Here is a 14,848-nt window from a genome sequence, read left to right as displayed (position 1 = left end):
ATTAAGTGCTGCTGATGGGACTCAAAATGCCATCAGGTTCTGAGGTCACTGATGACTCACAGTTTGACATTATAAGGGACGTTATGATTAAAGCCTAATATGAATATCTGTTAGCCCTTAACTCACAAAGCATCATAAGCATCATCACCATTTTTCTGTGAACATGTAATTGAGCTGACGGTCCATTTTCCCCCCTGGCTGCCTCTCCTGGACGTCTAAGGTCTCTGTCTCTGGGCCTTTACCCTGGACTCTTACCATAAACTGAACACTGACAGATGGGAGCTAAAGTGTGGGTGGCTTTGAATGAAACCCTGGTGTGGAATGAGCGGAAAGAGAGTAAAAGAGGCAAGGATGAAGATCCCTGAAAAAGTCCTTGAAAATTTAAGAATTTCTCCAAGATGTGAAATATCCCGTGTTAAATGTGCAGCAGTGAGATGGCTGGAAAAAAAAAGAGAGGTTGTTATTTATTTCACTTCAACACCAAGATATCAGATTAGATTGACAGCACCTTGGTAACATTACATCACACGTGTCATCAGACTGTGATTCAAATGCTGATGACGGCTGAGTCATAGAAAACAGAAGACCACAGACAAAAGCACAAATATGGAAATCCATCTATCCTTTGTAAATATCAACACTTCACCGAGTTCTTTTGATTCCTCAGAGGCATCCAATGGAAGACAAAACACTGCTCAGTAGACCATTTAACACTTTATTACTTCTAGAAGGGACATGCGTCCTTCATGACACGTTGCCGCGGATCTCAAAATGGTGGTGTGGCCCTAACAGTTTTATTACAGAAGCTCATTCTAGTCTAAACAACAGTGTCTCAGTAACTTTCCACTAGAGATGGTCCCCTCTTATCTACATTTTCCCAAGCAAGCGTGAGCGAGAGTCTACAGCTTTCTACTCCCTAAGGACACATGGTCTCATGCCTTTATTTTTCAGGGCTGTGTCCACTTAATACTACACTATATAACTTTATAACACTTATTAATAAAAAAGCATAGCATTACTGAGGCACTGTAAATTATTTAATCCCAACACCTTCCATTTTCTTAAAGTGTCACAGGGCGAGAGGTAACATACTACCTAGAGATATCCAGGTTGTATATTATGAAAACCTTATATATATATAAAAAAAATCAATAAATAAAATAGTTCCATCTGTGTACAATTGATCTTATTAAGAAAGTGGTTGAGAAATTATTTAACAACAAATAAAAGTGAAAAGATACAGCAACAGTACAGATCAATACATGAAAGTTTGACGTTTAAGATACAAGGCGTTATAAAGAATATCAAAATCTGGAATAATGCAAGAGTGTTGTGTTTAAAAATCTTCAACATCAACTATTTTTTCCACATCTTAAAAGCACAATCTTTGGATTGGATAGAGGAAAAATGGGATGTTTTACACCCATGTGATGTCTCAGAGTGAATAAAGAATTCTTTTTGTTTATAGCAAATGAGACATTATCCCAAATTGTTTTTAGCACTATGATTAGCACTTGGAATTCATCTATCCTTCCATTTACTTATTTTCTTATCCCTAGCCTATCCCAAGTGTCACAGGGCGAGAGGTAATATACACCTAGAGATATCCAGGTTGTATATTATGAAAACCTTATATATAAAAAATCAATAAATAAAATAGTTCCATCTGTGTAGTTCCACCTGCACGATTGTCTCTCTGACAGTCTTACATGCTGTTGAAATGTTTAACTGTCTCTTCTGCTTTAAGTGCAAAAGGATGCAATCAGAAACCAGAGCTATATATAGACTTCTATAGTGCAGCAGTCCTTTAAGATGAGCGTTTGAGCAATTGCCACGTTGGGAGGAAATTCTTTATTCTCCACCTGCCATCTAGTGGATTCTTTGGGAATCATAAATTGTGTTTATTTCAAACTAAACTATATTTGGCCTCTAGATGGCAACACACTGACTGGGTTGCATAGGGAATGCACTAATCTAAAGTACAAACAGTGTACAGAAGAGTATATGTTGTGCTTTATATGCATGCAGAGATATCTGTAAAACTCTGGCTTTACTGTAAAAACACATGGCCTTTGTTGTTGAGTGAAAGTTTATATTTAGTGTGGGCTTAGATATATTGTTTTAGTGTGGACACAGCTGTGTCCTCTGTCTGCCTTACTGAAGTAGTCTGGCGCTCAGCTATAACAATCTGTCTTGGCAAGACTAGAAAACACCACCCACACTCCAACAACTGCTCCATCAAGTCACACGCTGAGTGCAGCACAGAGAACCATATTAAAATCAGTCTGCGAGGACCGGCTGAAATGGTAGTTATTTGTTCACAGCAGGAGTCACTTATTAGCTACATTTCCTCCCTGTTTTTCCTGTTTGTGAGCCCACTTTCCTTTTTGTTCTTCCAGTTTGTCTTTGCTTCCTTGGCCTCTGCTTGTTCCAGCCAACAGTAACCAGACAGAGTCTATGTTTAAATAAACAGGAAGGGTTTTCTGTCTGGGCTCAGTTTATGATGTGTGGACTTACAGGGAGTTCAAGTGGGTTACAAGGTCATTTCTGAGGTCATTTCAGCATGGAGGAAGGCTTTTAGAATGATAAATAAACCAAAACAACACTATTCAAAAGTATAAGCATATATGTAGTATGTGCAAAATGTCAAGCTACTGAAAGATATTTTTCTGCCATCTTGATTTAATTTGGCTTTTGTATAAGTACTTTCAGGCTACTTCAGGGTGTGCGACTTTAAGATTCAGGTTATGTTATGACTGAAGATTTTTCATTTCCAAAACAGGAAAGAATACAACCAGCTGTTCCCTGTAACAGGATTTTACTCATAGTGCCTGTGTTCCGTATGTGGAGGTGCTGACTTAGGTTTGTTTAAATTAGGAGAAAGTCTTTCCAAGAGAGAGGATGGAGGAGGGATGAAAAGACATAAACAAAGGAATGGAAGCTGCCTTCTGGAAAGCAGCTGCTGAACAGACTAGACAGAAAAACACACAACTGCACAGATCCTTCTTCTAAGCTTTTATTCTAAAGCGCCTTAAATATACAGTGCAATGGATTCTACTGAGCTGTATTTTGAAGTCTGTGTTAAACTACAGTATTTCAAACTCTACCAAAGCATACATCATCAGGCTAGTTGGGAAAGGAACTGCTCTTTTCCGTTCTCTTGTTTTAATAAGAAATCAGTACTGGACATATTGAGTCCTGCCTCTTCACAACTAAAAGATATCAATTCTCCCAGTTTTCAATGTACCAAAAGCTGTGGGTGGATATTGAAGAGTAAGTCATCGTTCCCTCTGCGAATCTCAAGTAGGAGTGGCTGGTCGCTCTGCAACACCTCATGGATGTCTTCAGTGGTCCTGACTGGCTTTGCATTCAACTTCACTATAACGTCACCTTCCCTAATCCCTCCTCTAAGACATGGAAAAGAAAAGAAGCTCGAGTCAACCGTTTACTACAAGTGTGCCAGAAAGAGAAAAAGAAGATTCAGACTTATAATGACATCATTGTCCATAAATCTGCAATCACTTTCTGGAAGTATGAAACAGGGTGATATCATTTGAAATGTGTGTGTGTGTGTGTGTGTGTGTGTGTGTGTACTTTTTGCAGGTGTGTGTGAGCATACTTTTCTGCTGGAGTGTTAGGTATGACCTGCCGCACCAAAACTCCACTACTGATGTCGGGGAAGTCTGGGTTATGAAGTCGCAACTCTTCTACAAGACTGTGGCACACGTAGGACACAATATTAATGCTATTAACACATTTTTACACATTATCATTTCAATTATGTAAAAAAAGGAAGTGCATCACATAAAACTAATTCCCTTTTCGGACATACTCAGACATGCAAACATTTGATTTTCTATGAAACAGCTCCTGCTGACAAATCAAAGGTAAAGTTGTTTGGCTACAGACAAAGTAGACAAGCAGCAATACCAGCTCCTGAAGCCAACTTATGTTTCCCATAGAATAACACAGAATTTGTCGGTTTGTTTGTTAAATGATTTATTCACAAAACAAATGTTGCTCTTAGTATTATTTGGGTATGCCACCTTTATCTGTAGTAGGAAGTGTATTAAAGAACATTAGTGCAAAATTTATTTTCTCCTTACAGTCTAATATGTGTGTGACTTTGTAACAACTTACGCTTTGGTGATGGTGACCATCCAGATGCCTAAAAAATGTCTCTTAACTAGGGACGCGTCTGAAAGCACAACAATATAACCATAATTTAAACACAGCCTCATGCAAAGGCTAAGTTGGGCTGACGGGGAAAGATGAGCTGAGGAGACAGTTAATAACTATTTTATTAAACACATATTAAAATATAAATGTAGCCATTAAAATTATAGTCCAAATCCTGAGGATTTCATTTGTTATTAAAGATCTATTAACTTTTAGTCTACACTCTTAACTGCATGTTTTGCCATATATGTAAATAGTTATAATATTTGCACAAAAACGTCTTGTCTCTCACCTGCATCAGACTGTGGTTTGTCCATTTTTCTTTTCTGCTGTCTCTTTTCTGTCACAACAAAAACCAGTCAGAGTAGTAGGTAATGAAAATTAGAGACATATACTGGGGGGAAATAGTCATTTAAAGATATTTTAGATAATAAGATGATAAACTTCACAAAAAAAAAGTCACCATCTTTCTTGTGTTTAATCTGTGACTCTGAGAGAAAGCGGCTGATGCGGTCTGCCGGTATAGCGAAGGAAATTCCTGCTGTCACTTTAAGAGTGTTGATTCCAATCACCTCACCATCCTGAAGGAAACACAAACACATGTTGAAAGACAAACACAACATGATGGCTGCCAAAAAGGACTTGATGCTGACATAAATATCAGCCAGTAAGAACTGAGAAAAATATGTCAAGATTTCCAGAAAAAAAACTGCATCAGTTGGTATGTAGAGCCGAGCATGTGGCACAACTACAGTTGCTATGATATATTGATAAAAACACAATGCATGTGCCTTTTTAAACGTGCACTCGTTTATGGCGTTATAAATGTGTCATTACACAGAACACTTTAAAGCATGTGACGCATGATGTGTCACGATTGTGTCCCAGTGTTACTGCAGTCAATAAAAATAAACTGCACGTTTCTACTTTGAGCTTTTTTATAATTAATATTAGTAGAACTCCAGAATTGGAGTAACAGCTATAGCCGTTAATCACTGGCCACAAGAAAATATGCTTGAACAAATCTGTAAATCAATTTTGAGCCATTTTGAGTTCATAGTTCATGGGACACAAGAGGGTTTATAAAACAAGCAAAGACTGTATCATATCGCAGGTTTTTGTGCTTTGGTTCTGCATTCTGGTTTCTTAGTATTTTTGAGTCTTAGTCATGTTTTATTTTTCTAATGTTTGAAGTTTAGATTTTTTTTTCAACCATATATATTTAATATGTGTAATATACTGAATTATATTTATGAAATAGAGCCGTTTCTATTTATTAGTGCTCGTTTGCTATATTTTTCAGCCTTGCAATACACTGTATTATTTCACTAGTTTAGATAGTTACTCTTTTTGTTATTTTGGAGCAACTGTGACCACATAATTTTCTTAGGGATTAGTAAAGTGTTTTGATTCTGATTTTGTGTTTGTTGAACATCTGGATTTCCTGTTTTCATTTCTTGTTCTCGTAGAGCGTGAGTTTTATTTTTTTATGATATCTTGTGTTTTGATATTAGCAAGAGTTTCCATGTGTGTTCGTTTGTTAATTGTTAGTGTTTTACTTTGAAGGTTTGCTTTCTTTTGTGTCTTGCGTCAGTTTTGCTTCCTGTGCTCCTCTCCCTACTGTTTTCATCAATAATAATTTTTCCGTAATTATAATCCTGTCGTCCCTTTTTACTGTTGATCTTTGGAATTTCCTGTGTGTGCTCCTCCACTTCCCTTTCATGCTGTCCAGTTTATTTTCTTTGGAATTAACCTGGTTCTTTGTTCTTCTTTCTAGATTCTTTGGGTTTTCGTGACTCTTAACTTTGTGCTTCTTGGAGTACTGTTCAGCTGGTAAAGCTCACATTTTGTTTGCATTCTGTGCCTTGTTATGCACACATCTACAAAGCTATTTGTGACAGTTAATAGTTTCTTTAAATGTGCTGCAATACATACAACAAAATCAGGTATAATGTCTGTAGTGTATATCACACTTAAGCTCCCTCTGTGCTTTGGCGAATAATACGTTTGTGATATTCAGGCTCATATGACAATTTGGTGACTCATAACTGTTTATGCTGCGTTGGTGAAAACTCCGTTCTTTGTTTGAGGCCAAACTGAAAACACTCCAAAATCAAATGGATCATCTACTGTACCTTAGAGAACACCACTTACCAAGTTAACAAGAGGTCCTCCCGAATTGCCGTACTTGACACAAGTATGGAAGATATAAAATAGAAACAAGCACAACAGTAATTCTTACACATATGGGAATATTAAAAGACAATTATGTAGTTCAATAATGCAATCAATGTGTATAGATGGAGATATTTAAAAATGTTTCACGTTAATAATAGCATCAGTTTGGATGTAGTCCATGTCTGAGTCCTTTATGCCCAGCTCTTTGCCATCTCTTTGTGTAGTGCTGACGATGCTGGTGGTGACAGTGTTCTGCAGGGCGAAAGGGCTGCCAATGGCAACCACAAACTCTCCTGGCCTCAGATCAGCCGAACTGCCCAGAGACAGCACGCGAAGTTTCTTCTGCTACAACAAGCACAAAAAAAACCCACTCAAAAAATACCAGCACACAGGCGAAAACGCGAGTATGTCAGAGCAACACAGATGAAAAGAAGAAAAGACATTTAGAGGAAGAGGAATAGTTGAAAGCTTACAAAACTCTCCAGGTATTTCAGACAGGGGTGTGAGATTACACACATCAGCGCTCTGTCTGTGACTCACGGAGCTAGTGTTTATGAAAGTCTTATTAATGTCTAGCAGAAAACTGTCAGATGTTGACAAAGAAATGTGTCAGGATGTGGGCTGTGTGGTTTATGTGGGCTCATTTAAGATTTATGGATGTAAAAAAATCTAAAGATTCATGTGTTTATATTTGAAAAGGAGAAGAGGGTAGAGAAGCTTATGATGATAGCATGTCAGGGCTTGTGCCCTTACCTGTGGATTGACCTTGATTGTAGCAATGTCTGCCTTCCTGTCTATGTCTTTCACCACGGCTTCATATGCATCTCCGTCGTGGAGCTGAACACGCAGCTGTGGCCTGCCTGTCACCAAGGCAGCTGTGGTTACCACATGAGCGTTGGTCACAATCACACCTGAGTGGGACACGATGAACCCAGAGCCACTGGAGAGCCGCATGTGGCGACCTAAAAGAGGATGCCTGGAAACAGAGGGTAAATGAAAAATTATTAAAGCGAACATGATTAATAATAACAATAATAATTAAAATGTGCTTTTCTTGCATATATTTCACATTCTGGTTGCCCTATATAGAAGTAATTTTGGCAGCTTGGAGAGTTTTATGCCTTAATGTGATGTGCTTTGGACTAAATTGTATGCTTAATTTTATGCATGATTTGAATTTTATTTTAATTTTAAGCTTAAATTTGAATGTAATTTTATGCTACTTATAATAGCAGGCAAACAGCCCAATATCCCTAAAACAGCCTGTTGAGGAAACAGGTTGCACTCGTTTTTTCTTACTTGAGATCAAAGCAGACAAATCAAGCCATTATGCTATAAAACAATATAAATAAGCAATTTTTGTTATTTTTATACACATACACAATCCAAACCTTAAGAACAGCTCAATGTGGACGACAGCAGGGGCTATTTTCTCCACGACATCAGCAATGAAGTTGAACTTGTATCGAGGGCTGCTGAGACGAATCAGGGTACGACCTATACTGACAAGAAAACCCCACCAAAACATTAATACAGACAGCAATCAATCTATCTATAGCTACAGTTAGGTCCATAAATATTTGGACAGAGTCAACTTTTGAAACAACTCACACTTTCAGCTTTAATTTAGTGGGTTGAACAAAAAAGATGCATAAAAATGTGAGAAACTAAAGCATTTTTGTAACACAATCCCTTCATCCCAGGGGACTCAAAAGTAATTGGACAAATTAAATTACTGAAAATAAAATGTTAATTTCCCATACTTGGTTGAAAACCCTTTGCTAGCAATGACAGCCTGAAGTCTTGAACTCATGGACATCACCAGATGCTGGGTTTCCTCCTTTTTAATGCTCTGCCAGGCCTTCACTGCAGCAGCTTTCAGTTACTGTTGTGGACCTTTCTGTCCACAGTTTAATCGTGAACAAGTGAAATGCATGCTCAGTTGGGTTAAGATCAGGTGACTGATTTGGCAACACAAGGATATTGCACTTCTTTGCTTTAATAAACTCCTGGTTTGCTTTGGCTGTATGTTTTGGTTCATTGTTTATTTTTATTATGAAACACCGGCCAATCAATGTGACTCAGTTTAGCTGGATTTGAGCAGATACATCTTCAATAAACATTAGTGTCCCTGTCCGCCACTGGCAGCCATGCACGCTCAAGCCATCACACTGCCTCCGCCATGTTTTACAGATGATGTGGTTTGCTTCGCCATACTTTTTTCTTGCCATCTTTCTGGTAGAGGTTGATCTTGGTTTCATCTGTTGAAAGACTGTTCTTCCAGACCTTTGCTGGCTTTTTTAGAATTTTTTTTTTTTTTTTAGCTTGTCCAACCTTTTTATTCTTGAGGTTTATGATTACAACTTCCTCCTGGAGAGTCTTGCTCACTCGGCTGGCTGTTGTGAAGGGGTTTCTCTTCACCATGAAAATGATTCTGCGATCATCCACCACTGCTGTCTTCTCTGGACATCCAGATCTTTTTGCATTGCTGAGTTCAGCAGTGTAGGTTTTGCCACTTCTAATATTGTAGCAATTTCTCTGATGTTTTTTTTTCTGTTTTCACAGCTTACAGATGGCTTGTCTCACCTGCATGGAGCGCTCCTTTGATTGCATGTTGTCTGTTCAAAGAAAAATCTTCCCAATGCAGGCAGCACACCTCAAATCAATTCCAGGACTTTTATCTGCTTAACTAATAATGACATAATGAAGGAATTGCCCACACCTTCCTTTGAATCAATTTTCCAATTACTTTTGGTCCCGTTAAAAAGAGGGTGGCATATGTTAAGGAGCCGAAACTCCTAAAACCCTCATCCAACCTGAATGTGATATCCTCAAACGAAAGCTGAGAGCCTACACATTATGTCCATTATATAACTATAATTGGAATATGTTTCAGTAAACAAAAAATAAAAAACCAACCTTGCCTCAGTGCCCCTAATCTAGATATTTTATACACACGTATGCGCACACGAATGCGCACACGTATGCGCACACAAATATGCGTACACAAATATGCGTACACAAATATGAGTACACAAATATGTGTACACAAATATACACATATACACATATATGTGTATATATACCCATATATAGGGGAGACCGGGGATAGTTGTAACATTTTTGACATTTCTGTCTGTAAATTGAAGCTCTTTTAAGGTAGTGGATTCAAAATGTAATGCAAAGTATTTACATGTCTCTGCTATTAAATAGTGCAGCTATTTTCTCTGCAGCACAATTACCCATTGCATGGTATGGTCTCAAACACAAAGAGTGAAATGTTACAGTTAACCCCATAGTCTGGGTTAGTTAGCAACACAGAGCACCTGTATAAAAAAGCCCAAAGCCGACTGTACTTCCTCAGGAGGCTGAGGTCTTTTAACATCTGCAGGAAGCTCCTGAGGATGTTTTACCAGTCAGTGGTTGCTGGAGTACTTTTCTATGCTGTGGTGTGCTGGGGGAGCAGCACAGCAAAGAAGGACTCATCCAGGCTGGAGAAACTGATCAGGAGGGCTAGCTCTGTGGTCGGCATGAAGCTGGACACTCTGGTGACAGTGGCAGAGAAAAGGACACTAAAGAAACTGATGGACATTATGGACAATGCCAGGCATCCTCTGCACACGGCCATTAACAACCAGAAGAGTCTGTTCAGTGACAGGTTGCTTCTCCCAAAGACAAGAACTAACAGACTTAAAAACTCCTTTGTCCCACACGCCATCAGACTGTTTAACTCCTCTCTGGAGGGGAGAGGGAGGGGAAACAGGAGGACAAAGGAGGGGGGAACAACTAAGCTGTAGTGCCTCTTCACCTCACTGTGCAATACCTTTTGTGCAATACTTTTGTAAATAGTCAACAGTGCAATAGACCTCAATACTTGAAATGTGCAATTCACTTGTATTTTTATTTTTTATTCCTATTTATTCTATTTATCCCCTTCGTATATTTTATTTATATTGTCTCTGTATTTATATATGTGTGTGTGTGTGTGTGTGTGTGTGTGTGTGTGTGTGTGTGTGTGTGTGTGTATATATATATATATATATATATATATATATATAATATTCTGTAACTCTGTAACTTCTGTCGGTGCTGTGCTTTTTTTGGAAATCGAATTTCCCAGAGGAACCCACCCGAGGGATTAATAAAGTTCTATCTAATCTAATCTAATCTAATCTAATCTAATCTAATCTAATCTAGTTGTAACATATCCTGGGGTAAAATGTAACACAATGAAATAAGGGTACTGACAAAATATTAACATGTAATCTTTGTTTATTCAACACATGAATGCACTTAGAGCCATTTATATAGCTGTGTGTGTGTGTGACAGAATGCAGAAATCTAGCTTTTGAACATATTCCAACCCCCCAAAAAAGACAAATTATGGAATTTTCTGCAACTGAATATTTCATTAATTTTGGTTGGTCTTCCTTGAGTTTGGCCTCATTGGCACAGTGGGCATTATAACCTACAGCTCTTGCACCAATTTTGAACATAACAATGAAGCTGAAAAAATGTAGTTGTTCACCAGCATCGCAATTCCATTACTTTTTATCATGGCTTACCTTGGTGTGGTTTGCAAAGTGCTTCAGAAAGATGAGGAAATCTGTTTCTTGCACCCATCCTGACTTATTTCCACTACCAGTACTTCCTACTGGTCCATCTCTGACACAGTGGTCTGTATAATGTATGTGTGGGAACACAAACAGTGGAGGAATTGTGTTGCCAATGGCATTAACCGCATATACAAAAGCGACCAGTGAACCTCTCTCTGCTGATGTCGTTGCCCCAACTTGTTTAATATAAGTTAAAGTAATAGTGCGGTAAGTTGTAACATCTGCATTATTGTTACAACTAACCCAGACTGTTGCTGTTACAACTGACCCAGACTCCTATAGCCATGAACTAGCTAACATTACAGCCAACGGCTAAAACACTAGCACTAAAGACTTACACAGAATATATCCCCATAGACATACAAATAACATAATTTAAATTTGATGAGTTTAACTGCAAAGCAGATAATGCTATTAAACATTGAAATAAAGTAGAAAAACTTACTTTTTGGTATACAAATTACTTTTTTTCATGTTAAATTGTCTGTGTTTGACAAAATGTGCTGATTTTTCACATGTGATAGCAGAACTGAGTTGGGCATGCACAGGATGAGTCACATCATTTGAAACTTAGCCCTGATTGGAGAAATTGGAAGTGTTACAACTGACCCACGTTACAACTATCCCCGGTCTCTCCTACATACATATACACATATATACCAAATCCGGGGAAAAAAACTATTCTACCCTGTACATTCTAGGTTTGTGGCGACCTTAAAGCAACCCTACCTGCTCCTAAAGGCGAACAGGGTCCTTTGTGCGCTTGGCTGACCGCGGGTCTCCCCTTGAGTAGAGTTTTCCGACTGGCTGCTCTCATCTTACACACATTTCCATACGTTTTCCCGTCGCTCCCACACACTTCATGGTCCATCTTACACCGACAGACCCCTTTGGAGCCTCGCCGCTTCCCCGCAGCGAATAACTTGCACTCCAATCCATCCCCGCAGGGCAGGTCGTCTTTGCGGCCGCAGGGGTCTCCTTCACGCGGGGAACACACCAGGCAGCAGTTACATCTGTCCGGAACGTAGCCACCGGGACAGCTGGGGCTCGGGCACGAGCTCACATCGCACCGGGAGGTGCACTTGTCAGAGCGAACGGCTTCGGTGATTTCGTGCGCAAAGAAAAACGCAGCCACAAATATAAAGAGCTGCATCATGTCAATAGTGCCAGAAAGCTTAAATAAATATGATATAGATATATATATGCCCTCACAAAATCATATTAAATTACTACATTGAAAACATTGGGTTGCTTCTTTAAGAACTAAAAAGTAATCTAAGTACAATCTCCCGTGGCTCTTCTGGCTAAAAAGGACTACAAGCCAAGCCGTCTATGTCTGCATATTTTTACAGCCTTGTGACTTTAGTCGTTCTCAAAAGTGGTGTAAACTCATCGCCTTGAAGTGCACTTCCGACGGCAGGCAACTAAAATAAAACAGATACTGCGCGCCATCTAGTGGAAACAAAAGCTCATAACAGACATAACTGCAGGGAAGCTTGTACACGTCAGAAATTTACATACACTCATCATGGGCATGAATGTCCTGGTAGTTTGGGCTTCTGATTCCTTTGAAACGGTCTTTATCTTCAAAAAACCAAGAACTGGGTGCACTTTATTTTTTTTAATTTTGCATTTTCTCCAGTTCTTGCAAAGTCACAAAGTGTAGATACAGGCTCAGATATAGACGTACATTTATTTAAATATTTTAATAAGCAGTGCTGAAGGTTCTACATTATACTTTTACTTGACAAATGAAAGTCCTGTTAAATTTTCATTAGTGTTCATGATTGATTACTTGGTTGTTTTTCCTTTGCCAGTACTCACTGGATTGAGCAATACTTCGAACAACAGGAAAGCCCAAGAAATTCAGTGACAATTTAAGAAGCGGAATTGTAGATTTACACAACTTAGGAAGGTCTTTCAGGGCCATTACGAAAAAACTGCAGATTACAAAACCATTAGCTCAAGTTACTGTATCTATGTATGAGTTAGTGAGACGTGTCACCGCATTGCCAGGATCTGGAAGAAGATCCAAACTGTCATCCTGGGATGAGAATAAACTGGTTAGGATGTTCTGGAACAGCCCAGGAAGCGTCAGGGTTAAAGCGTGAACTGGAAACTGTTGAAACTCCAACATCACTGTCCACAGTAAAGCAAGTTTTACATCCCCATGGAACGAGAGACTGCCAACCCAGAAAAAAAAGCCCCTGCTTCAAAATCGACACGTCATCACTGATATTTTCACTTTCCCACCACAGGCATGAGCCTAATGCCTTCTAGAGGAAAGTTTTATGTTCAGATGAAACAAAGATTGGGCTGTTTGGTCACTATGACAAGAGGCATGTTTGTAGGGGTAAAGGTGGGGCTTACAAACCTAAGACACTGTACCAACCCTCAAACATGATGGTGGCAGCATCATGCTCCGGGGGGAATTCTTCAAATTCTTCAGCTTCACCTCAAATCAACACTTAGAGAAATCTAACTTGGACAGAGTTGAGTGTTCCAGCAGAAAAATAACCCTGAACAGACATCAAACTAGTTTTAGAATGGATAAAACAGGTGAACATCAAGCTTCTGGGATGGCCCTCCCAAAGCTTCAACTTAAAGCCAATTGAAAATGTATGGATTATGCTTAAACACCAAGTCTATTCCAGGAAACCGACCAAATATCCAGCCAAAATTATGTCAGAAGTTTGTTGATTGCAACCAAGAGCGACTTGCTAAGGAACATTTAACCAAATATTAGTGGGTTGTGTGTATATATTTGACCCAGTATGGATCAGATAAAAATAAAAAATAAACTCAAACTTGACTTTTGAAGTCAGTAAAGGTGTATGCTGTACAATCATTCCACCGTGGATAAAGAGCCGTTTAAAAAAGCCCCAAATTACCAGGACATGCATGCCCATGAAGAGTGTATGTAAACCTTTGACCACAGCTATATATACACACAAGCAGAGTACAGAATCATACGTTTGGTTATTATAGTGTTTTAAAAGACCTGGTACTCTATTTTAGAAGACTGCCTATTTTTTTTGTGGTGACTTGAACCCATTAACCTGAGGTTATAAAGAAAACTTTCCACATGAGGGCACTGTTGTGCAAGGCTCCGTGTCACACTACTGCTAAGATGACGAGACATCCTGGTAGTATTGCAACAGCTCTTTTCACATTTTATTTCCTCTCCAGATGTGTGTCGCTTCTTAGCGAGAATGTGTGGTGACCTTATTCAGCTGTGCTTCACATCTACCACCACCTTGGTGTATATTGGTTTGAAAACCTCTGCTATACAAAGAACACACGCCACAATTTCAAGGCACACCTGTAGGAAATATTCTGTTTCTCGTTTGAATGACATCACTGACATTCTCGATTGGTCAGATGAACCCGGGCACCTTTTTGTTTTTTTGCTTTACAAAAGGCCCCATTAGCTTGTAATCTTAAACCGCTCCCTTTGTCACTTTCACACTATTAAACATTTTCCATGGCTCTGGTTTAGATCTTGTACCTTTGCAATCGGCAAAGTTTCTCTCAGAAAACCTTTAATTGCTGATAACCTTTTTAATAATTTCTCAAGCTAAAAATTCACTGATTTCAATATTTCGCGTGTGAAGATCTGTTGTTTTTGTTTTCATCCTTATTACCTGGATATCTTTGGGCTTTAGCAGGTTGGGTGGGAATTACTGTTGACATCTTTAATCTTAAAGTCAATAGGCATTAATCAGGTGCATGAGAACTGTCATCCTGCAGATAGAGCTCTGCTGAACATACCTTTGTCACTGCTGAACTCCAGCTTGGTGCACTTCATTCTTTATGCCTTCAAATTAGCCTTTTCCTATAAACTAGAACATGTACTAGTGACAACTACAAAATAC

The 14,848-nt window shown here is 38.9% G+C and overlaps 1 protein-coding gene across 2 annotated transcripts; it reads right to left on the bottom strand.

Moving 5' to 3' along the window:
• Positions 1-2,018: 2,018 nt before the first annotated feature.
• On the bottom strand, positions 2,019-12,403 carry htra3a (HtrA serine peptidase 3a). 2 transcript variants are annotated; one of them, XM_082536640.1, is made up of 10 exons: positions 11,703-12,403; positions 7,749-7,854; positions 7,111-7,333; positions 6,505-6,702; positions 6,334-6,366; positions 4,643-4,760; positions 4,472-4,519; positions 4,141-4,198; positions 3,620-3,715; positions 2,019-3,407 (listed from the first exon to the last, which is right to left on the bottom strand). In XM_082536640.1, the coding sequence occupies exons 1-10, from the start codon at positions 12,127-12,129 to the stop codon at positions 3,239-3,241; spliced, it is 1,476 nt and encodes a 491-aa protein (XP_082392766.1). In that variant the 5' UTR covers positions 12,130-12,403; the 3' UTR covers positions 2,019-3,238. The 2 variants fall into 2 exon arrangements, with proteins under 2 accessions (XP_082392766.1, XP_082392767.1); XM_082536641.1 differs by having other exon boundaries at positions 6,505-6,699.
• Between the last annotated feature and the right edge of the window lie 2,445 nt (positions 12,404-14,848).

Source organism: Aulonocara stuartgranti (assembly GCF_965226115.1).
Source record: "Aulonocara stuartgranti genome assembly, chromosome: 6".
NCBI lineage: Eukaryota > Metazoa > Chordata > Actinopteri > Cichliformes > Cichlidae > Aulonocara > Aulonocara stuartgranti.
The sequence above is the reverse complement of the archived record's forward strand: the minus strand, read 5'-3'. Positions and strand labels throughout refer to the sequence as shown.